The sequence below is a fragment of the Psammomys obesus genome, unplaced genomic scaffold (assembly GCF_907164565.1).
Source record: "Psammomys obesus unplaced genomic scaffold, mPsaObe1.curated_primary_1811, whole genome shotgun sequence".
NCBI classification, from domain to species: domain Eukaryota; kingdom Metazoa; phylum Chordata; class Mammalia; order Rodentia; family Muridae; genus Psammomys; species Psammomys obesus.
The window spans coordinates 8,870,475-8,893,671 of record NW_026595981.1 but is presented as its reverse complement, the minus strand read 5'-3'; the positions used below and the strand labels follow the sequence as shown (position 1 = coordinate 8,893,671).

Below are 23,197 nucleotides of genomic sequence, written 5' to 3'. Positions count from 1 at the left end.
AAAAAAAAAAAATTACACTGTTGGCTATATACTGAGAATGTGACAAAACACATTCAGTTAAAAGAAGGAATCCCATGGCGGGACTGATTAAAAAGGAAACTTGTGTAAGGCTGTAATCACTGAGTATACACCAAGAGTGTCTAAAACAGTGCTTCTTAACCCTTGGGTCGTGACCGCTTGAGTCTAATGATCTTTCCACAGAGATTATGTAAGACCATCAAAAATGCAGACATGTTCATCACAATTCATAACACTAGCAAACTTGCCGTAATGAAGCAGCAACGAAAATAGTTTTATGGTTGGGGGTCACCACAACATGAGGAACTATATTAAAGGGTCACAGCATTTGGAAGGTTGAGAATGACTAGCCCAAGAGAGTCAAAACAACGTACAGTAGGGCTACAGTTACACATGGGGCTTATCTCTGTATTTAAGAGGTTAAGGTGTCTTTTTCCCTTCTTTGAAAAGAATTTTCAAGTTTCCTAGAACAGTTTTCAGCACCAAGCTGCCTTAACATCAAGACACTCTTCAGGCTGTGGCGACTAAGAATAGATTGGATTCCAAAGAATGAAAGTCCTTGCGGGACTTTCTGGCTCTGCTTGGCATGGGTGGGGTAGGCCTGTAACCAGCCTGAGAAACTGCCAGCCAACAACAGAAGATAGTTAGACCCTTTACAGGGGAGCATTTGCGTGAAATCTGTTTGCCAGCCTTTTCCTGTGAAATGCTCCTGCCCTCCACCCTAGGTTATGAAATGGTGGCAGTTTAAGCTTAAGCTCCTGCCTTATTGTAGAGAAGGAAAGTACAGACCTTTATGGCATTTTTGGACTGTGGAATTTTGGCTCTTTTCCCCAAAGGCACAAGTGAGTAGGACAGTTAATGGCTGTCTTTTGAGGTGCCATGACTCACAAAGTCTCTCAGTGATCACTAAGAGCAAGAGGATCTTGTTCTCCTGAGTGAGCCCTCTAGCCAGTTTTAGTAAGTTGATCTCATCCCCTCACTGAGAACCCTGTTTCCTTTGTTTCTGTGTTTAATGATTCAGGGCAAGGGGTTTTCAGAACCCATGTGTGGCCCTTAAGTCATTATGTGGTTGTTCAGTTAATAAGCATTCCAGCTACCACAGAGTTTATTTGGGATTTTTACACTATTATTGTTGTTGTTGTTGTCGTTGTCTGTATGTGTGTGTGCGTGCACTCCATGGCATGTATATGGAGGTCAGAGAACAATTCTGTAGAATAGGTTTTCTCCTTCCGCCTTACATGTGATCTGGGAGTCACACTCGGGTCATCAGGCTGGAGTGGCAAGGTCCTCTGCCTGCTAAGCCACCTTGCTGGTCCTGTGTGGAACTCTCAGGGGTCATGTTTTAGGAGAAACCCCAAGGTTGGGGCTGGCGATAACAGCACCTTCAGTTCGGATGTGTCTCCTCCGGCATTGGTTCCTACACAGCGTCACAGTTTGCTTCGGAGTCCTGAGTTATCTATGGGAGTAGACAACAAAGGCCCGGTACAGAAAAGAGAATTCCCATCTTAAAAGGATATTTTTCTAGTTACGTGTAGATGGAAAGTTGAGTGTGAGACAGGTGTCTGAGACTCCAGAAGAAGGTGTCCAGTCTCTTGAAACTGGAGTTGCAGGTAGTTGTGGAAAATTCAGGCCCACCACTGACCAACTCTTCAACTCCAGAAAACTAGTATTTTTATCTGCCATATCAGGGGTCACCTGAGGCCCCTCAGTGGTTGTCTGCAGTGGCTCAAAGAGGAATTCACTTGGGGCCCTTTCAGAAGGTCCATCCTCTCTCCGGGGAGTGGGCAATGCCCTGGTGGTTTCTTAGACCCCTGCAAAGAACAGTTCTTTTCCGGTGCATAGGCTAGCAACAGCTGTGGTCCGTTGGAATCCTCTTGTCCCAGTGTGTCTCTGAGGGGCCAGGTTCTTAGCTGCCTGAGGAAATGTGTTATTCCTCAGGGCTAAAGGCATCAACTAGCTGTCTTCCTATGGCTGTAATTGCCTTGCTTGGCCATTTTGAACTGCAAATAAATTTTTCTCAGTGGTTGAAAATGTCAGATGACAAATTTACAAGATGGTTTGGGATCCCATTGTCCGGCTGCAGAGAAATTGACCAAGTAACCTGAATGTGAGCTTGAAGATTCTTATTTTAAGAGTCTTTCATTTCAACCCACTTAAACTTACTTCTACATGTGCTTCTGCTTTCTGGTTTTGTCCACACTTCTTGCTATTCCATTTTGGAACAATCCTCTTATTTTAGGTCAAAGTTATCACCTAAAATCATCTAAAGCATTTCCTTTTCTTTTAAGCTTCTTTACCAAACACACATTTCTAAGTTATAACCTTCCATCTCTCTCTTTCATGCTTCATGACTCCTTTCCATCTTTTTTTTTCTTTTTATAAAACTCAGAAAACATTTCTTCTTTAATAACCATATTTCCATGAAAACCCATGAAGCTCTATGTGTAACACAGGCAGAACATGTTAATAGTCTAAAGACACTTGATTTTTTTTTCCTTCTAACAGATTTCAGTTAATGCATTTGTTAGGGATTTCAGTGCTGCTGCCACAGGTATTTAGGGACTGCTTTTGTCAAAAGGCACCCAATTTTATTTGGGCCCAGAATGCAGCCCACAGCTGAAGAAAGCCTTCCTTTTGCGTACCTATCTCTTTTCCTTCCGATCACGTGCGTATAAGCATGTTAACCACTCCAGGAAAACTGAGAGCACAAACAGAAGTTATTGTCCACAGCCTTGGATTCCAGGAAGCTTAGAACCTGACAGACCCAACTCCAGATGCCAGCAATCATCCATGAAGGTGGGGCCACACCCTGGAGCATGAGCAATTATCCCCTGAAAGCCAGCTGTCCCTCCAAGCAATAAGGACTTTTATTTTAACGACACTGTAGGACCAAAAACAGAGGAAAATCAACAATACCACACCTTGACTGAGACTGCCCGGTTAAAAAAAAATACCTATTTGTCTATTATTTTAAACCCTTTCTACTTAAATCATGTTCATGTCAGTTCCCAGATGAACCAGGGCACGCTTGGCCTCTCTGTTAGTTCACCCTTTCTGACTGTCACCATTGCTCATCTCTTCAACTGTTCAGCGGAGAAAAGGAGGCAAGCAAGCTTCACCTGCTGGGGCTGTCAAGACCACGACTCGTGTTCTCTAACTCCTGTCACAATGTGAGCTAGAAAGCACTTGGGCCAGTTGAGCATTTCAGTTTACATGAACAATCACTACTTTATCTCCTAAGATGATTTGATGCCACGTAAATAATATGCAAACACGAGCACACATGTAGACGCTACATGTGAAACAGACCAAAGGTTCTGTACCTCTCGTTTATGTTTATCACTTGTTAGCTTGTTGATTTGATCATTTCCTCCACAGCACTAAACAGTCCTCACTCTAAAATCTGTGCCTCCAAAGGAGCAGCCCTTAATAACAGAAGGCACAGAGTGCATCTCAGAGGCGTAATTGCTGACGGGGCTCATGTAGACAGCCGGGGAAGGCTAAAATAGAAAGTTTGTGCAGAAGTTGCTCGATGTTTATTTTCCTATTGTAAATCTGAACCACCGAAGGAGAGGTGATGGTGTTAAAGACAAAATTCCAGGGCTGGAGAGACGGGTCAGCCATTAAAGGCACTGGCTGCTCTTTCAAAAGACCCTGGTTCAATTCCCAGCACCCACACGGCAGCTCACAACTGTTTGTCACTCCATTTCCAAAGGATCTGGCATCCTCTCAGAGACATGCATGCAGGCAAAAATCATCAATGCACATAAAAATAAATAAATCTTTGGAAAAAAAAAGATAAAATTCTCTGAAATATTACTTTGAGCCACATTCCTCCCCTTTTTAACTTATACTGAGACTAAACTACGTTCCTTTTGTCTGTTGTGTATCTGAGATAGCACACTGGGTTTCCAACCTGGGCTAAACAATCTAATGGCCTATCTCATAGCCATTAACCAACTACAGCTCGGGTGAATAATTTTTCCCCAGGCTTCCCTGCAGCTGAATACATGATTGTGTCTCATTGCACATTTAAAGAGATGGCTGCAGTCGACAGATGCGGTTTTAACCTTCTCATGAAATGAGAAAGCCTGAGTCTAAATTTGCCTGTTTGGGCATTGGCTCCTTCTCGAAGCCTCAAAAGATCCTGCTGTGAGGCTCCAGAATTAACATGGTGTCTGTGTCTTCAGCAGAAGGAATGTTGTCTCTGTTGGCAACCTTTCTTTGTTACTTGTGCTGGAATTCTTGACTTTCAGCTTGTAACGTGCTTCACATGATTTGGGTGGAGCTTGCAAAGACCAGAAAAGATCCCAAAATGACTGTGTCTTTCCATTCTCACTTCCAGGCCAGCTCCTACCCCTAATTCCACTTACTAGCTGTGTGATCCAAAGAAGGCCCTAGTCTTCAAGAAGACCTCTGAGGAAGGGGGGGCTCCTTTCCCTCTAACAACCTCTTCATTTTCCCTGTCTTTCTAGCCCACCATAATCTTTGTACTCATTTCCTGTTGCATTCTTGGCCCTCTTCTTCCTGTTGCATTCTCAGTCTTGTTCCCTCTTTTTACCGTGTTGAGTATTATATAGCCAGGAACAGAATTCTGAGCTCTACCCTGGGACTTCCTGAACCTCCTAGCTTATAAATACCAGGCCAGGCCAGTGAGTCAGGATGCAGTGAGCAGAACTCCTCAGACCAGCTGGTTCTGCCCTCCAGGAGGATGAGGAACTCCATGACTGCCATTTCATTCTTTATTCTCATGGCTGTCCTTGGATCCCAGGCTGAGCTCCTACGTGGTGAGTTCACTGAGCTGTCACACCCAGTGGGCATGCCTGTGGGAACTTCAGAACTGGCACCAGCCAGAGGAGACCACTGCCCTCCTGGAAATACTCTCTATCCTTGACACGGTGCTGGAATTTACTTAGGAGCAGTACCATCTGCTTATAGACCTGCCTCTGTCGGTAGCCTTTAGGCCCTGGAGGAAAGGAGACACAGAGGGTGGGTCCCATTTGGGTAAACAATTATGCTGACTCCCAACTAAGGGTTAAAAGGAGGGGAGTGGGAGGGAAGCAGACTTACTCGGTGCATGACAGAAGTGTCAGACATCGCCTGCAATAACACTATCTCTTTGGAGAAGTGGGACAGGTAGGTAATCAGCTCAGCCTAAGATTACTTAACCATGCTGTTGTTTGTTTGTTTGTTTTCATTTGCCTTAAGTTTTAAGATTAAGACTATTAAGTGGCGGAATTAGGGTAGGAGCTATCCTGGAATGGGGTATAGAAGGATGTGGTCATTTGAGATCTTTTCTGGGTTTTGCAAACTCCTCCTAGAACACATGCAGCATGTTTCAGCATATCTGCATGCCTCTGTAATGTAAGCCATGCTGTCTACGCCATCTCTTGGTGTCCTGGGGGCCTAGACCCACGTGACTATCAAAATCCACAGATTTTATATCCACTCATAACCCACATGCATCTTCATCTGTGCGTTTAAAAACTCTCGATATTTGTAAGACTTAAAACAATTTAAATGTCTCTAGCGTTTCTATTGTATTTCAGGAAATTTTTCCTTGGTTGACTCTGTGGATGGGGAGGCTCCAGATATGGTAGAACAACTCTATAAATAAATATGTGTATATATATATATGAACAATGGAAAACAATTGCTGGGTGAGTTGAGAGCTTAATCCTTACTGCCAAAATCATTAACTTATGCTTTGGTATAAGAGGTGAATACCAATTTTTTTAGTTAGATCTATTTCATTTTTATTTTTGTGCCTGTGTGTATCCGAGTGTGTGCATGCATACATGGATGCAGATTCCTTTGGCAGCTAGATGATGTTGGATCCCCTGGAGCTGGAGTTACAGGCAATATGATCCACTTGACATGAGTGCTGAGAACTGAATTCTGGTCCTCTGTAAAACCAGCAAGTGCTTCAATTACTGAGCCATCTCTCCAGCCACCAAATATCAACTTTTTAAATATCTTTTCAACTGTGATAACCTAACTTCAAGCTAGAAAAGAGGGAAATGAGGGATGGAGAAAGGAAAGGATAAAGAAGGAGGGAGGGGAAAAGAGAGGAAGAGAAATAGAGGGAAGGAGGAAAAGAGGGAGGGAGGGAGAGGAGAGAGGTGAGAAGGTTAGTGGAGTTACATTTGCCTAATTATCTCAAGGCAGGTTTACAATACTGTAATTAAACAAACGAATTTTCCTACAACATATGTGTACCTTTATGCTAATAGAACAAAAATAGTAAAGAACAAAAACAAAACAAAAAACTTCCACTACACTATAAAGGACATCTTACCTTAAATGGGTTGCTAGGAAATTTGTTTCTAGAGTCCCATAAATTCCACAAGTGTAGACACAGTTGTGGCCTATCACACATAGTTAACTTTCAGTTAACTTACCTGCCTTAGATTTGGCAGCTGGTTTTTTTAATATTTCAGAATCTGCAGAATGTTTTTATTTCTCAAATATTTTCAAAATATCCCAGGGTGGAGGAAATCTCATAGCAACAAGATGCACTGGCCTGGGGCAGACCTTGACCCAGATGGGTTGGCAGAGAGCCAGCACCAGAGCTTGCCTGCCCTCGGATGGAAGAAGGAGAGTCAGGCATGGTGGTGCACACAGTACTCTTAGCCCTCAAAACACCGTAGAACTGAGAGTTCGAGGCCGCACTGGGCTGCACGAAAGGATCTTGCCTCATTCACCAAAAACCAGGGGTTGGAATACGGGGTGAGTGGGAGGGGGCTAATACAGTGCTGCCAACCATGAATTTTTTTCCTCATCCTGTCTGTTTCTTCCAGAAACAATAAGAAAAGATCATCACTTTAAGCCTCTGCTAATAAGGCAAGGTAAATAACCAGATATGACGTATTTTTAATGGCTGGGTGGATACAGCATTAGAGATTCGCTTTCCCCGAGGATAGAATAGGATGGAGAGGCCCGGAGGGCGCCAAGTATCTCGGGAAAGAGTAGACTCAGCCCGGTGGGGCTTCTCTACATGTGCATGGGTGCCCTGCTTGGCGCAGAAGTATCTCTAGAGTCCGGGTTCTTCTCAGCCCCTACGGGAACCCCCACAGCACCCTTGAGAGCAACAACTTGGCCATTGAATACTCTGTTTTCCTACAGGTTTCCAAAACCCTTCAGATTGCTGCTACTCCTATGCCTCGCGGATCCGGTGTTCAAATTTTATATATTATTTTCCAACCAGTGGTGGGTGCATCAAGCCAGGCATCATGTAAGTGCCAAACTCATTCATTGTGTGTTACGGGGAGGGGGATTGCCTCCAGTATTTTGCCTGGTGGATAGGCTTTTTGAAAAGGCCCATTCTTGGATCTCACCTTGGATCCTTGGGAAGGATACTTCAGGGTGTATAGAAGAAGGAGACAGCAGGCAAAAGACTGCCTGAGTCACTCCAAGAGTCCTTAGAGAATCTCACAGGCCTAGAGTAGGTCCAGAGAGGGAATGGTGCTCAGCTGCCTCCTGGAAAAAACAGACTGTTGAGTCAAAATCAGAGAGACTAGAAGATGAGGTCCCTTCCCTATTTACTAGAAACCTCTGTTTGTAATCTTTCTTCTCCTTTTTCTCCAGCTTTGTCAACAGGAAGAGGAACCAGATCTGTGCCAACCCCAGTGATTCAAAAGTTCAGCAATGCATAAGCACCCTGAAACAAGCCTCAAGACCTGGGAACAAAGTCATTGCTTGAGAAGGAGGGCTATATTGCCAACCACTTTCTTCTGTCTTTCCCAGTGACCACCTAGGAGGCTCTAAGCATTTATTTTGACAGATATTTAAAGCATTTATTCGTCTGTTCTGGTTTAAAGTAGCACATGTAGTTAACAGTAGTTAGATGGACTCAGCATAACACAACTACAGCCATCTTGAGTTGTAACCATCATGATTGTCTCTGAATAACTATTGAGTTTTCCTGCATAGTTCCTCAGCAGATTATAAATGGATGAACTACCAGAGTGGTCTTTAGGGCATTGGAATGTGTCTGGTTCTGATACGAGCCTAAGCTGGTGCATCTATCTGAAGTGGAACCCATTTGCCCCAGCCCATACATATGTCATCTTTGTGGGGACCCAGCTGTTCTTCCTGCTGCCCAAGAGCAGTAAGTGGTCCCAATAAAGTGCCCTCCATGTAGCCACAGGTCTGTCTGTCTCTCTTTCTCCAGATTCATAGCACTATGGGGCCAGTCTGAAATTGGGGTGATAGGGAAAAAGTATCTCACTCACTCACCTTGAATACAGGAGAGGCAGGGATCAGGTAACTTTGGATATCCAAAACAAAAGACATCATGATATAAATTTTTAAATTTCTAATAACACAGGCTATTCCAATGTAGACTTCATATCAAAGATTATTTTACTGAGAGAGCCACTAAATTGATTAAAATGGCTTTGGGGTTTGTCCCTGTTTAGTGGGGTTATAGGGTGATAGGAGTCTCTGAGAGTCTGAGAAACCACAGTGCCATCAGCCATGAACTCTGGCTTCCCCCAGCCTTGCACTTAAACTGCCCCGATAGTCTTTGTACTGCTATAATACACTAGATTATGCTCCTAAAAAATATACATTTGAGGGTAAAATGGCCAACTAGAGGCTACCTATGAGCCAGTCAAGTGGGGGACCAGAGCAAGAAAAAAATAGTTCATCCAGAACAAAAGCCAAGAAGAGCTTCAGAACTCTTGGAAGGAAACAAAAATGTACCTTGTTGGGGAGGGACCAGAGAATAACCAGCCCCACCCCCACCCCCGTGCAGAGAAGTGACTGATAAATGCAGCCTAAGTCTGTTGTTCCCCAGTGGGGGGAGGGGAACAGCTTCCAGCCACAGGGCAAGCCTGCTCCTCTCACAAGGCTCAAATCTGGTTGTAGGTTTTGCTGAGACAGTAATTTCTCACTTGGATGGATCAGTGGTGGAGAGAAATGGAGATACCATTTGTTCACCTACATGAATGGGAAGGCAGCAGACAGGTGCCATCTTGAGATAAAATCAATTATTTAAAACTGAGCTATGCTGAGATCCTGAGACCAGGGAACATCTACCAGTTGGAGAGCTGTAAGTTCTCCACAACCTCCAGGTGAGGGAAGTTGATGAGCTGTAGAGAGCTGGAGAGCTGAACATGGGCAAGCTGAAGGTTCAAGTCCCAGGAGGTCAGCTCAGGCTGAGACGTACATAAGAGAGATAGTCCTACCCTCAGTGACCAGAAACTGAGCCATCAACTAAGAATAATCCTAGATTTGAGAGTTCTGGGCCTGAAGCAGGCAGATGGATCAAATCCTATATCCAGATATTGTTCACTGACACAAAGCCCAAGAACTCTGAAATCCCAAGTGTGTACAAGATACCCATATACTGACAAAAAACCACATGGCAGGGGAGATGATTTATTTTAAGGTCTAAGTCACAGTCCACCATAGCAGGGAACTCACTGTGGCAGGAGTCCACACATCCATAGTCAAGAACAGAGAGAAACAAATGCATGTATGTTCACTCTGCTTGCTTAGTACTCAGCTAGCTTCCTCTACTCATACACAGCCCAGGGCCAGCACCTGAATCAGTACCATCCACTTTCAAGATGGGTCTTCCAACTCCAATCGACAATCGAGACATTGTCCGACATACCCATGCCCACCTTTTCTAGACAATTCCTCATTAAGACTCTCTTCCCTAGTGACTCTAGGTTATATCAAGTTGCCAGTTAAACTAGTGCCAACACAGTAGCCACAGTGGCATTCCCCCGGCAGGGTGATTCATACTCAAGAGGTCTTGAAAGTATGAAGATAGGTCCTCTGCTTAAACCAACCTCAGCTCTGTGGTTTCCTCCCACATTCCCAACACACTTGAAAAATACCCGACAGACCAGCTTAAACCACCCCCAGGTTACAATCCGGCAAGTCTTTGGAGGATGAGAGAATCTGCCTAGACCACAGAGGGAAACCTATGAGGCCTGCAGAACCTCTGTCCTGAAAAGAACGGGAACTGCCAAAGAGAAGACATTGCAAGCACACCAATATATAGATTCAACACCAGCCTGGACCACAGAAAATACAGGACTACAGCTCAACTGGTCCTCTCTCGTTTCCATGCATAAAAGAGAATACAAGCAAGCATCTGAATTAAATTAGGAGCTTCATATCTGATATGAAAGAGGAATTGAATAAGGGTATAGAACCAGTGAAGAAAAACCACAGTGAACTACTGGAAATCCAAAATACAATTAAGTCAAATTAAAAGATCTGCAGAAAGCCTTATTAGTAGAATCAGCCAAGGGAAGAGCAGCATGTTTGAGCTTGAAGATAAGGTACAGGGACAAGAACCTGTCAAGGAAAAAGATAAATTAGCAAAAAAGAAAAAAAAGAGTTGGACTTTCAAGCTATTTGGGACCTGGGAAGAAGATAAAATCTAAAAATCACATGTGTAAAAGAGTGAAGAATTCCTTTCTAACTGCATAGAAAACACTGAGATCATAGCAGTAATTTTCCCTAAATTAGGCAAAGAAACATCTATTCAGAAAAGAGAAGGCATTTAGAACACCAAATAGACAAAGATCTGAAAAGAATATCCTCATGCCATATTATAATTAAGCCACTAAATATTCACAACAAAGAAAATGTATAAAAAGTATCGAGAGAAAAACAGTAAGTCATATGTCAAGGCAGGCCAATCATAATAACAGAGTTTTCAAAAGAAATTGTAAAGAACACAAGAGCTTGGAATGGTGTTTCTCAAGTTTTGGAAGACATCAACTTCCAGCCCAAACCAATATTGCCAGCAAAGTACTCTGTCATAATTCAAAGAGAAAGTAAACACTTTTCATGATAGAAACAGGCATATAAAACTCACAAAGGCTGAACCCAGGTACTCTTCAAAAGCAACAAGTGCTCTAAACCAATGAGCTGTCTCTTTAGACCTCTCTTCCTATTTTACTTGACCACATCAGAATCAAACTACAAATAAACAGCAAACATGTATGAACTCAAGGGGATTAAGTAACTCACTACGTAGACCAGGCTAGCCTCAAACTACAAGAGATGTCCCTGCCTCTGGTTCCCAGGCACTGAAATTAAAGGTGAACACACCCACATCCAGCCTCAGCTGCTTCTCCTGATAGAGGTTCTTTTTTTTTTTTTTAAGATTTATTTATATATTATTTATACAGTGTTCTGCCTGCACACAGAAGAAGGCCCCAGATCTCACTATAGATGGTTATGAACCATCATGTGGTTGCTGGGAATTGAACTCAGGACCTCCGGAAGAGCAACCAGTGCTCTTAACCTCTGAGCCATCTCTCCAGCCCCTGACAGATGTTCTGAAGAGATTTTTTCCTCTTAGGCTAAAGGATGTTAAAAATATCTAAAGGGTCTGGAGAGTTGGCTCAGTGGTTAAGAGCACTTGCTGCTCTTGCAGCAGACCTGGGTTCGGTTCTCAGCACCCACATGGTGGCTCACAACCGTCTGTAACTTCAGTTCCGGGAGACCTAACTCCCCTGTGTGTGTGGTACACGTATATACATGCTGGCAAAACACTCGTGCATATAAAATAAAATAAAACCTTTAAAATTTAAAGAAGAGTAAATAAAGGAGTGATAGCAATTTACATCTCTCTAATAGGACATATAAGTTTACTTTTATAATCTGTCTTTCTCAGTCTGCTGTGAATGGGCATAAGCCTTAACTCTTCCTCAGGGGTCTAGAAGGATCCCTCACTTCCACCCTGCGGTCAGCGCTTAAGGATTGAATGAACTTCCTAGAAGGAGAAATCCTTCTGGAAATACTTGCTCTCTCTGACTGAATCAATTGGAACAGTTTGGAAAGCCCCAAGTCACCTTTGCCCTCTACTTCCTGTTGTACACTGAGCCTTGTTCCTTCTTTTAGAACTAGCGTATTGAGTATCATGTAGTCAAAGAACGACATTATGAGCTGTAACCTGGGACTTCCTGATCCTCTTACTTTTATAAACAGCAAGGCAGGGCAGGGACCCGTGAGCAGTCCGAAGGGCAACTGTATCTGCTGGAGGATGAAGCCGTTTACTACTGCCCTCTCCTTCCTCATTCTTGCAGCTGCTCTCGGATTCTGGGCACAGATCGTACATGGTGAGTTCATGGTAACTGGAAGTCTTGGGAGAAGCCCCAGAAGGGCAGCATTGGACGCTGTGAATAATCTCTACCCCAGACAGAGCAATGGAATTCACTTAGTACAGATCTGCCTCTGGCTACAGCCTCCGGATCTGTGGTTCTCAACCAATGGGTCACGACCCTTTTACCCTTTTGTGGGGGTTGAATGGTCTTTTCACAGGAGTCACCTAAGGCCATCAGAAAACACATATATTTACATTACAGTTCATAACGGTAGAAAATTGCAGCATGCTATGAAGTAGCAATAAGATAATTTCATGGTTGAGATCACCACAACGTGAGGCACTGTAGTGAAAGGTCGCAACATTAAGGAGGTTGAGAACCAGCGCTCTGGGTCTTGGTACGCAGATGAGCTGCTTCCATGTGGAGAAGTAGTTATTATCCTCTTTCATAGCTGGAAATATTTGACAACTTCTCCTAGCTAATCCTAGCTAACACTTTCATTAGATCAGAAGAACTATAATTAAATTGTAAATTTGTGGAAATAAACATAAGGCTCTGTGATGCTAGGACTATTAGACATCAGTTAGTATAAAACCATCATTTTTTTTTTTTAAGGCACTGGGACCAGCCAGGCAAATGGCTCACCCAAGCTGAGTTTATAGAGGTGGCTTAGAGCTCCACACAGAGAGATCCTGTGAGATAAAAGAACGCGTTCCTTAACTTTTCTGAGAAAGAGAGGTGCGCCATGCACCACAGAGCCAAGGAGAATATCGGACTTGGGCCGGGAGGGATAAGCAATAGAAACAGAGAAAGGTGTGTCATATTCTTTGTTGGGGATACTGGGAAAGAGGCAGGGCATAGTGCAGGGGCAGGGTACAGCTGAGACATCCTAAACTGAAGAAGTCTAGCAGACTTTGGTTACACAGATGGTCTCTAATTGCCCAGGATCTAACTCCAAGAAGAGTTAGGGCAAGGGAAATGCCAGCATGGTGTTTGAGGGTGAGATAAAGGCAGAGGTTGGGCACAGAGCTCAGCATGAGTTGGATTGAACCCTTTATTAAGAATCAGCTAACCTCTCCTTGCTCTCCAGATTTAAATTATGTCAGAATACCATAAGATGCAGAAAACAAAATACGATCAGTAGAGTCACCTTGCTGTTCTGTTTATCTCAGGATAATTTATTTATCACTCCCTGTGTGCAAGGCAGCTGCTGTTCAGCTTTATAGATGTTGATTCATTCCTCCTCCGGAGTAAAAAAAAAAGAAAAAATGGAAGTTCACCATTTTTGTAGAAAAAAAAAAAAGTTACAAGAAAAGCAATTTTGCATAGCTTTGTATATCATTTTACAAACCAGAAAACTGAAAACCGAAACAGAGAAGCCATCAATAACTTAAGACTACAAGCAGTAAAGGGCAAAATTAAGAGGCAGGTTAGTAATGATTTGTTTAAGAAAAGAAGATGCTATTTAAGATGTACTTTGGAAGCTGTGGTTCTCCTCCTTCCTGGGGGGCTGTTGGCCATTAGCCTACAAAGACAGGAGGAGCAGAAGGTGAGGCACAGGACTCGGAAGCCCCTGTGTGGAAACAGCCTTGGGAACCTCTTCAGTGAGATAGTTCAACTTTATTCGGGAAGAACAAAAGCTATATACCCCTTGGGGAGTGGAAGGAGTCCTCCCAGGATAGGTGTACATAATTGGTTGGAAGTAGGAATTTCAAGGACAGTTGATTTGCATTAGGCAGCACTCTCCTGTCATATGAATGGGAGCACAGTACCTAATTATCCTATAGAGGCAGGGAGGGGAGAGCTATCCAAAGGCCACATAACAGATGTGGTTAGGGGCTTCTATCCCTAAAGACCAGGTGAGGTGAGGCAGAAAGTAGGAGGCCCTGCTGGAAGAGGAGGTCCTCCATCCAGCACTGAGCTCAGAATGGTTATCCAGAGTGGGAGGACTGCGGAACAGCAGGGTCCTTCCAACAGAAGCCACTCATATCACATCAAGCATGTTAAAAACCAGCCATACACCTTATCTCACAATTCATCCACAACTATTAAAGAAATGATACAAAGGGCTAGCTGTCTTTTCCTAGTTAGCACAATGCAAATTCCCAATCCTTTAGCAACAGTCTTTGGGCTTAGATATATTTGGGGATGCAGGATTATTTTGGATTTCAAAAAGTGATACATTGCTGGACATCACTTAACATCCCTGATGATTTCTACAGTGTATCCTTTAATCAGATGTTTATATAAACTTAGACTATTAAGAGCCTCATTTCACTTGAAAGGAGTTTGTGCTTCAGAGTCAGCAGAATGTTTTTTTTTTCTTTTTTTAATTAATTTTTATTTTTTATATTAATTACAGTTTATTCACTTTGTATCCCAGCTATAGTCCCCTCCCTCCTTCCCTCCCAATCCTACCCTTCCTTCCTTATCTCCTCCTATGCGCCTCTCCAAGTCCATGGATAGGGGAGGTCTTCTTCCCCTTCCATCTGACCCTAGCTTATCCAGTCTCATCAGAACTGGCTGCATTGTCCTCCTCTGTGGCCTGGCAAGGCTGCTCCCCCCATCCGGGGGGGAGACATTCAAAGAGCTAGCCACTGAGTTCATGTCAGGACAGTCCCTGCTCCACTTACTGGGGAACCCACTTGGATACTGAGATGCCATGGGCTACATCTGAGCAGGGGGTCCTTGGTTGGAGTATCAGTCTCGGAAAAGAACCCTGTGCCCAGATAGTTTTGTTCTGTTGCTCTCCTTGTGAAGCCCCTGTCCTCTCCAGGTCTTACTATCTACCCCTTCTTTCCTAAGATTCCCTGCACTCTGCCCAAAGTTTGATCAATCTCCACTCAGAAAGACAAATGAGATGGACATTGGAAGAAGGAGAAAACAGGAAACAGGACAGGAGCCTACCGCAGAGGGCCTCTGAAAGACTCTACCCAGCAGTATCAAAGCAGATGCTGAGACTCATAGCCAAACTTTGAGCAGAATGTTTTTTTAAAGATCCCAGAAAAGTCTCATGACACCAAAGGGGACAAATGGGCCTAGAGACAGACCTGAGTACCCGAGTGTGTGATGGCAGTCAAGCATCAGAGTCTGTCTGCCTTGGCGAGAGTGAGGGTGCGGATGACAAGTGGAGATGCTGAGACGCTGATGCTGCTCTCTGCGCTCTGTTTCTTCCAGCAACAGAGACAGAAGAAGTTCTGAAGGCAATGGAAGGACTTGAACCTCGAGTGTTTTCCAGGGGTAAATACTTCATTACGGCTTGTTTTGAGAAGCACCAGATGGTTGCATTGTCCTCCCTGGTGACAGAACAGAACAAGGACACGAGGGTGGGTGGGAATGCCCTCCAGAAATCACCAAGAATGTTAAGGAATTTCCAGCAGCAACTCCAGGAAGATCAGGATGGGCCATGACTGTTCCCTGTGCACTGATCTGCCCACTCGGGGCAGAAGTTGCTTATAGCTGATTTGATTGGCTTCCCTTCTATGGGCACACTCCTAGCCCTATCGTGGTCCACTTTAGGCCCACCCAAGGGTGTGAAAGGATATGACAATGAATGCAGAGTGAAGACGAGGCATCCCCTGAGTCAGGGGCCTTCTCTACCTCCACCCCAGGTACACACACACACACACACATACACACACAAACACACACAAACACACACACACACACACACACACACACACACACACACACACACACACCACTCTTGAGAGCAATGACCTGGCGCCTGAGTGGCCCTGTGTCTTCCTACAGGATTTGCTACAGCTGCAGACTGCTGCTACTCCTATGCCTCACGGATCCGGTGTTCAAGATTTATATATTATTTTCCAACCAGTGGTGGGTGCATCAAGCCAGGCATCATGTAAGTGTCAAACTCACTCATTGTGTGCTATGGAGAAGGGGAACCTCCAGGATCTTAGATGACCTGGTGGATAGGCTTTTTAAAAAGGCCCATCCTTGGATCTCACCAGGTGAAAGGGAAGATACTTCAGGGTGTAGAGAAGGAGACAGCAGGCAGAAAACTGCCTGAGTTACTCCATGATCCTTAGAGAATCTCACAGGCCTAGAGAGGGCCCCAGAGAGGGAATGGTGCTCAGCTACCTCCTGGAAAAAAACAGACTGTTGAGTCAAAATCAGAGGGTCCAGAAGATGGGAGACCCCTTCCCTTTTTACTAGAGACCTCTCTAATCTTTCCTCTCTTTTTTTAAATTCAGCTTTATTACCTATAAGAGGAAGCAAGTCTGTGCCGACCCTAGTGATCAAGAAGTTCAGAAGTGCATAGCAAGCCTGGAGCCAGAGCCATGACTACAGACCTACAAAGTGTATTGAGAAAAAGAGTAAATAGTGCTAGCCACCGTCTTCCCCAATTACTGCTTAGAAAGCTCTGAGTGTTTGTCTTTATAGATATATAAAACATTCATGTTTCTGTTCTGCTTTAAAGCATCACATCTAGCTTTGTCACAGAGGGGAAACTTGGCTGTGCCATGCCTGGTGATCTGAAAATGGAGAAGTGCATGAAAGGCCTGAAGCTGACCCCAGTGACCTCACATAACATTTGATTAAGATAAAAATGGCAAGGGCTGGAGAGATGGCTCAGTAGTTAAGAACACTGGCTGTGCTTTCAGAGGTCCTGGGTTCAAGTCCCACTAACATGGCAGCTCAAACTATCAGTAATTCCACTTCCGGGGGGGGGAACTGATACCCTATTCTGCCCTTTGATTAACAGTATTTACAGTATTTTTAATGAGTTCAGCTTACCCTGGCTAGAACCATCTTGAGCTGTCACCATCAGGACTGTGCCAGAAAAACTCTTTGAGTATTCCTGCATAGTTTCTCAGCAGATTACTAGTGTATAAACTCTAAGAATGATCTGTGGGCCATTGGAATGTGTCTAGCTCTGATATTTTGCTAAGGCAAGCCAGGCACATTCAACTAGGATGAAATCGATTCTGCCTTAGCCCATACATATGCCTGCCTTTGTGAGGACCCATCTTCCTGCTACCCGAGATCAGTATGCCCACTAATAAAGGGTGGTGGGAGCCCATCCGTGCAGCCACAGGTCCGTCTGCCTCTTTTTCTTCAGTTTCACAAGACCGTGGGCTGAATTGGGCTGTTGGGGGGAAAACATATCTCACTCACCTTGAATCTGCAGTAGAAGAGAAACAGGGCCAATCATGTAACTTTGGATCTTTTCTTTCAAAACAAAAGACATCATTTTTAAGACAACATTTTTAAGGTGCTAAGAACACAGCTTATTCCAATGTAGACTTCATATCGAAGATGTATTTTCCCACTACTGAGGGAACCATTAAACTGATCTAAAAATGTTTGGAGGTTGTCCCTGTTTGGTGGGGTCCTCAATTCTCTTCCATTGATCAGTTTGTTTTTTTATCATGCTATCTTTATTACTGGGGCTCTGTAAATGATAATCTCTACAGCAGGGTTTCTGTTATTCAGGGATGTTGGGTTATCAAAGACATTTTGTGTTTCCATATGAATTTTAAGATTGTTTTCAAGTTCTGTGAAGAACTGCATTGGAATTTTGATGGCGGTTGCATTGAATCTATGGATTATTTTTGATCAGATGGCCATTGTCACAATATTAAGCCTACCAGACTGCGAGCATGGGAGGTCTCTCCATCTTCTGAGGTCATCTTCAATTTCTTTCTTCAGTATTTTAAAGTTTTCATTGTACATGCCTTTTGCTTTATCGGTTAGGTTTATTCCAAGGTAATTTTTTGTGGCTTTTGTGAGTGGGATATTCCCCCTGGTTTCTTTCTCAGTGTGATTGTCATCTGCACATAGGAAGACTACTTATTTTTTTATATGTACATGCTGTATCCTGACACTTTGCTGAAAGTGTTTATCACTCTATGAGTTTTCTAGTGTAGTCTTTGGGGTCTTTTATGTATAGAATCATATCATGTGTAAATAAAGATAATTTTACTTCTTCCTTTCCTGTTTGTATCCATTTTTTCTCCTTCTCTTGCCTTACTGATCTAGCAAAAACCTCAAACATTATACTAAAAAGAAGTAGAGAGAGAGTGTGTGTGTGTGTGTGTGCGCCAATGACTTATTGATTTTAGCAGAAATACTTCCAGTTTGTCTCCAGTTGGCATGATGTTGGCTACAGGCTCGTTGTTTATTTCCTTTAGTACACTGAGATGGTGTCCCCTATACCCTAATGGCTTCGGGGCTTTAATCATGAAGAGCTGCTGGGTTTTTATCACAGGCCTTTTCATGATCACATGGTTTCTCTCATTGAGTCCATTTCTGCAGTGGATTACATGTATTGATTTACGTGTGCTGAACATCCCTGCCAGTCTGGGATGTGGCTCTTCATGATTTCAGTGAACAGGTTATTTTTCAGCCCTCATTTGCTTAAACCACGCTGTTGTCCTTTGGTGCCTACCTTGATCCATCAAAAATCTCATATGGATTTTGGTTTCTTCATAATTTTTTTCTTCTAACAAACAGAACCCTGGGTTTTGCTTTAACATTATTCTGTGTTTCCAGTCACACCATGGAATTCATGGTAGCTATTTCATTCTAAGGAAAGTTCTTCCAGAACCTTCTAACTTTTCTTTCAATTCAGAGAAATTATGCTGGACCTGCCAAAACCAAAGCCATCACACTATAACACCTCCTTCTTACGTATGCCAGAGTTCAGGGCCCCTTGATAGCAGAACCACTGTTTCTCTCTTCCTTGAGCTCATCTTTCATTTTGCTAGAATATACCCTTGAACTTCCTTTTTCTGGACAAGATGACAAAGGCAGCATTCTCCCTTGCCCCTGGGGGATCCAGGCCAGGAACATTCATCTTCCTGGCTGGCCATGTTTGTACCCCTTTCTAGAGCTTCAAGTCTAGCACCAGGGTTACAGGCAATTACAACAAGAAAGGACTTGCTCTGCGACAGAGAATGATGGCACCAGCCTTCAGACTCGGCAGCTCATACACCCAGGACCAGCACCCCTAATTACAGTGCCCAGGAGAGAGGGCAGCGCCCACACCAGCTGGGTAGACCATGCTGTTGCGTTGGAACCGGACTTTGTAGATCTTGGTGCTTCTCCCAAGCCTTCCTGACAATTCTGGGCATGACCCCAAATCTCCTAAGTGACTTTTTGCTTAAATCAACCAGAGTCAGTTTCTACTCCTTTGCAACAAAAGAATTACAAACTGATAAAAGAATAAGCTTTGTAGGACTTTGAACTTCTAGCTGTTTTTGTTTAAATTTGAAGAAGGAGTTGGCAGAATATAAAAGTCTGCATTCAGACCTCTTAGGATACTGCAGACATCTCTAGTTATGGTCTAGCAACTAATATAAGCCCCAAATTCCAAAGCCAATTAATTTTTTTATTCCTTTTAGACATTTTAGGAGATATTAGGTCCTTATCCTTGATGTGTGTGTGTGTGTGTGTGTGTGTGTGTGTGTGTGTGTGTGTGTGGTGTGTGTGTGTAAATTTGTTGAGTGAACTTTAAAATAGTGATGATGAAGCTGGGTGTCGTGGCACACATTTTTTAATCTCAGCACTCAGGAGGTAGGGGCAGGTGGATCTCCTGAGCTCGAGGCCAGTCTGGCTAAACAGAGGAAACCCTGTCTGGTGGGTGGCAGATGGTAGTGACAGCTAAATACACCTGAGATGCCGAGAGCCTGGTAATTGCGTGGTCCTTGAAGTTGGATGACAGTCAATGTGTCCCACAATGGCTGTCTCACTCCTGGGATCAACAACGGCTCGTTATTTTACTCAGTCCATAAGGTGGGTGCCTTAGTAGTCCAAATCTGGTGCTAGAAGCCTGGAAGTTTCCTGGACAGCCACTCGTGCCTAGTCCCCGATGAAAGCTTGGAAACGCTGGGTTCTGCCATCAGTGATGGAATCGGCGGCTGCAGCAACAAGGGAAACCAGCTGGATGGTAAGAAGGAAGCCAAGCCATGGAAAGGCAAAATAGTCTTGACCTCCTGAGGCTCCTACATCCACCTCCCCTGTAGGGGATGATAGGCTTATGCCACCACAAACGGTGTATGCAACACTCAAAGTCTTCATGTGTGATAGACAAGTACTTCGCAAGGAAACTACATCCTCAGCCCTGATTTCATTGTTTTACTTCGTCCTGCTCACCATGAATTTATTTCTCGTTTTATATCTGTGAGGTCCGTTTTATATTTGTGAGGTCCCATTTGTCAAAAATCAGCCTTATTATATTCTGAGCAACTGGAGTCCTAATCAGAAGGTCTTTGCCAATCCCTGTTTCTTAAAGTGTAACCCATATTTCCTCTAGCAGTCTCTGGACCATTTAGAGTTGATTTTTGTACAAGGTAAGAGATGAAGACCTAGTTTTATTCTTCTATACACAGGCATCAGTTTTTCAAGTACCATTTGTTGAAGATGCTGTCTTCTCTCCAATGTGTATTTTTGCATATATGTTTTGAACCTTTTTTTTTTTGAGACAGCTCCATAGTATATTTGAAGTTGGATATAGTAATAACCTCAGCATTATGCTTTTTGCTAGCCAGGGTCTTCAGGACCTCTGCCCATGATTCAATCCCCTATTCCTTCCTCTTCTAGCTCCTCGTGCTGTGGCTAGCAAGTCCATCCCTAGTCTCTCCTGATGTGTCCTGGACCTCTGCCTGTAGCTTAATTCCTTCCTCTAATCCCTCCTTTCACGTAGGGCAGGAAGTCCAGCCCTATTCCCTCTCCTGCTCAGCGATTGGCTGTAAGCTGCTTTATTGGCATATCAGGGGACAATTGGAGAGCATTATTTACACAGCATTGAGGCAGGAGATGCTCAGTACAAGGATTACAACCAGATATGGGGGAGTACAGAAATCAGCATTTGAATTACACAATAACCTTATGCCTACATCTCCATTCTTACATTTAAAAAAAAAATTATGGTTGACTTTGACTACATAATCCATTCCTCTCCTTTTGATCTCCTGCTGTCTATACTATCTGGTCTGTTGGTGACTGATGGTGACAGACGGGTAGGGAGGCTGAGATAATCGTGCTTGGGTTTGGAAAAGACTTCTGCAGCTAAGGCAGAGACAGCACTGGGTGCTGAGGCCACTTTGTGCCTCAGCAGCAGTGGCTGAGATGCTACGACGTGGCCAGTTCCTAACAACAGTGATCACAAAGAATCCCTCTGAGGTAGAAATGTACTGATGATGCCTCTTTTGCAGGCCTTTAGATAGAGGAGGTACCAGGTTAAGTTAGAGAGCGTCTCTGCTGGCTACTAGCCAGATGTATTCCGAGCGGCTGTACCTGCTGTGGCTTCAGCAGAAGGGACTTGGTAGTGTAGCATGACAGAAGCAGCTGGGCTGGTGGTACAACAGTCATGGCCATTCTGTTTCACTGACTATAATCCCCCACTTGTACACAAAGTCTTCTATTCTGCCACCTTGCACTGATGTCTCTTCAACCCCATTCCTTCATCTTTTAAAAATATGTGTTTAGAGCACAATGTCTGAGTTGCTTGCTGTGCTTGAGAACACTCAGTTCAGAGGCTAAAGGTGCCACACGCATGTCCTAGCACTTATGTCCTTTGCTGTTTCCCCATTACCCATCACACTATCATCAGTCCCTGCTGCTGGACCTTCTCATCACCATGGGATATGATTGATGGAAGAGGGAGGTGAGCACCACGGTCTCCCTTTCTACTCCCTGACTCAACTCATGATGTGACTGACTCCTTCAGGAACGCCTGAGTTTGTAAAACCTCTGGCTGACTGCTGTCCTATGTACACAGTACATATGTAATACTATGAGAAAGAGTTGCGGAAGAAACTGGTGGCAGGATGCAAAGAGGCCCTCAGCTGCCACCTGCCAGTGATGTATACATTTTCCTGCAGGTATTTCTGTGCAGATGAGAGGGAAAACTGGAGCAGGAACCAGATGCATAGAAATTTGTCCTAGAATCCTTTGGGTTGTAGATAAGGGTTTGGGCAGGGACCACAGCTATGTGCCACCTACCTGGCTAAAACATGTTCTATTTATCTCTCTTTTCCAGTGTGTGCGTGTGTAGATGGGGCATGATCCTCATCACTCTCCCACCTTATTCACTGAGGCAAGGTCTCTCAGTCAAACCCAGAGATTCTGATGTGCTCATCCTGCTAGCTAGATTGCTCTTGGGATCCCCAGTCTTCACCTTCCAAGGCTTGAATTATAGGTGGGCCACCACACCTACAGGGTAGTTATGTGGGTTCTAGGGATTCAAACACCTGTGCACACGCTTGAGTGGCAAGCATTTTAACCACTGCGCCATCATCTTACCTCCTAAAACATGCCAAAAAGGCACCTTTCTTATCCTTCACCTGCTGCTATGAGCTCTGTTATTTGCCTCACATTCAATCCATCAGTTTTTCATATGTTCCAGTCCCCAGACAGACAGACAGACAGACCATCTCTAGCATCTGAATCTTGATGCTTCATAGAACTCTTGAATTTTCTAATCTTCTTAATTTCCTGGATCTGCTTTTTTTCCCAATATTATTTGTTGTTTGTTTGATTTAGCTTTATTTATTTAATGTGTATGAGAGTTTTGCCTGCATGTATATGTGTGTCCGATGGTCTGAGGAGGTCAGAAGAAAGCCTTGGATCCCCTGAAACTGGAATTATGGTTGGTTGTGAGCCACCGTGTAGGTGCTGAGAACTGAACCTGGGTCCTCTGCAAGAGTGATTCTTAATCACTGAACCATCTTTCCAGCCCTATTATTCTTGTATTTAAAAAATATATATAGCCTTTATTTTAGCAGGCTAGGGTGAGATTACTCACATAACAGTTTTTAACTGTTGTGGAATCCTTGCTATAGCCTCCTCACTTACTCTTCCTTGGGGTGTAATGCACACAGAGAATGCCAGACTCAAAGATGACACACAGATCCCCCTTCCAACCAGTGCAGGGCAGGAAAAGTGCATTAGGTCAGGTTGGGGATAAAGGCTCCAAACTTGCAATAAATGACCTTAGTTGCTGATTTTATTCTTAACATTTTTGCTAGCACAAGAGAAACAATCTTGTTTTGTTTTGTTTTTCCCCCTTAGGAGTTTATTATATTACCTTAATACCTTTGTCAAGGTCAAAGGCTAGAGAGATACATAACACAAGG

The 23,197-nt window shown here is 43.8% G+C and overlaps 2 protein-coding genes across 4 annotated transcripts; both read left to right on the top strand.

The window, feature by feature from the left end:
• Positions 1-4,696: 4,696 nt before the first annotated feature.
• LOC129686451 (C-C motif chemokine 6-like) lies at positions 4,697-8,146 on the top strand. 2 transcript variants are annotated; one of them, XM_055620428.1, is made up of 4 exons: positions 4,697-4,805; positions 6,819-6,866; positions 7,144-7,252; positions 7,606-8,146. In XM_055620428.1, the coding sequence occupies exons 1-4, from the start codon at positions 4,730-4,732 to the stop codon at positions 7,718-7,720; spliced, it is 348 nt and encodes a 115-aa protein (XP_055476403.1). In that variant the 5' UTR covers positions 4,697-4,729; the 3' UTR covers positions 7,721-8,146. The 2 variants fall into 2 exon arrangements, with proteins under 2 accessions (XP_055476403.1, XP_055476404.1); XM_055620429.1 differs by lacking the exon at positions 4,697-4,805 and adding an exon at positions 5,619-5,678.
• Positions 8,147-11,903: 3,757 nt separating this feature from the next.
• On the top strand, positions 11,904-17,424 carry LOC129685949 (C-C motif chemokine 9-like). 2 transcript variants are annotated; one of them, XM_055619486.1, is made up of 4 exons: positions 11,904-12,110; positions 15,273-15,335; positions 15,849-15,957; positions 16,310-17,424. In XM_055619486.1, the coding sequence occupies exons 1-4, from the start codon at positions 11,933-11,935 to the stop codon at positions 16,398-16,400; spliced, it is 441 nt and encodes a 146-aa protein (XP_055475461.1). In that variant the 5' UTR covers positions 11,904-11,932; the 3' UTR covers positions 16,401-17,424. The 2 variants fall into 2 exon arrangements, with proteins under 2 accessions (XP_055475461.1, XP_055475462.1); XM_055619487.1 differs by lacking the exon at positions 15,273-15,335.
• The last annotated feature ends 5,773 nt before the right edge of the window (positions 17,425-23,197 follow it).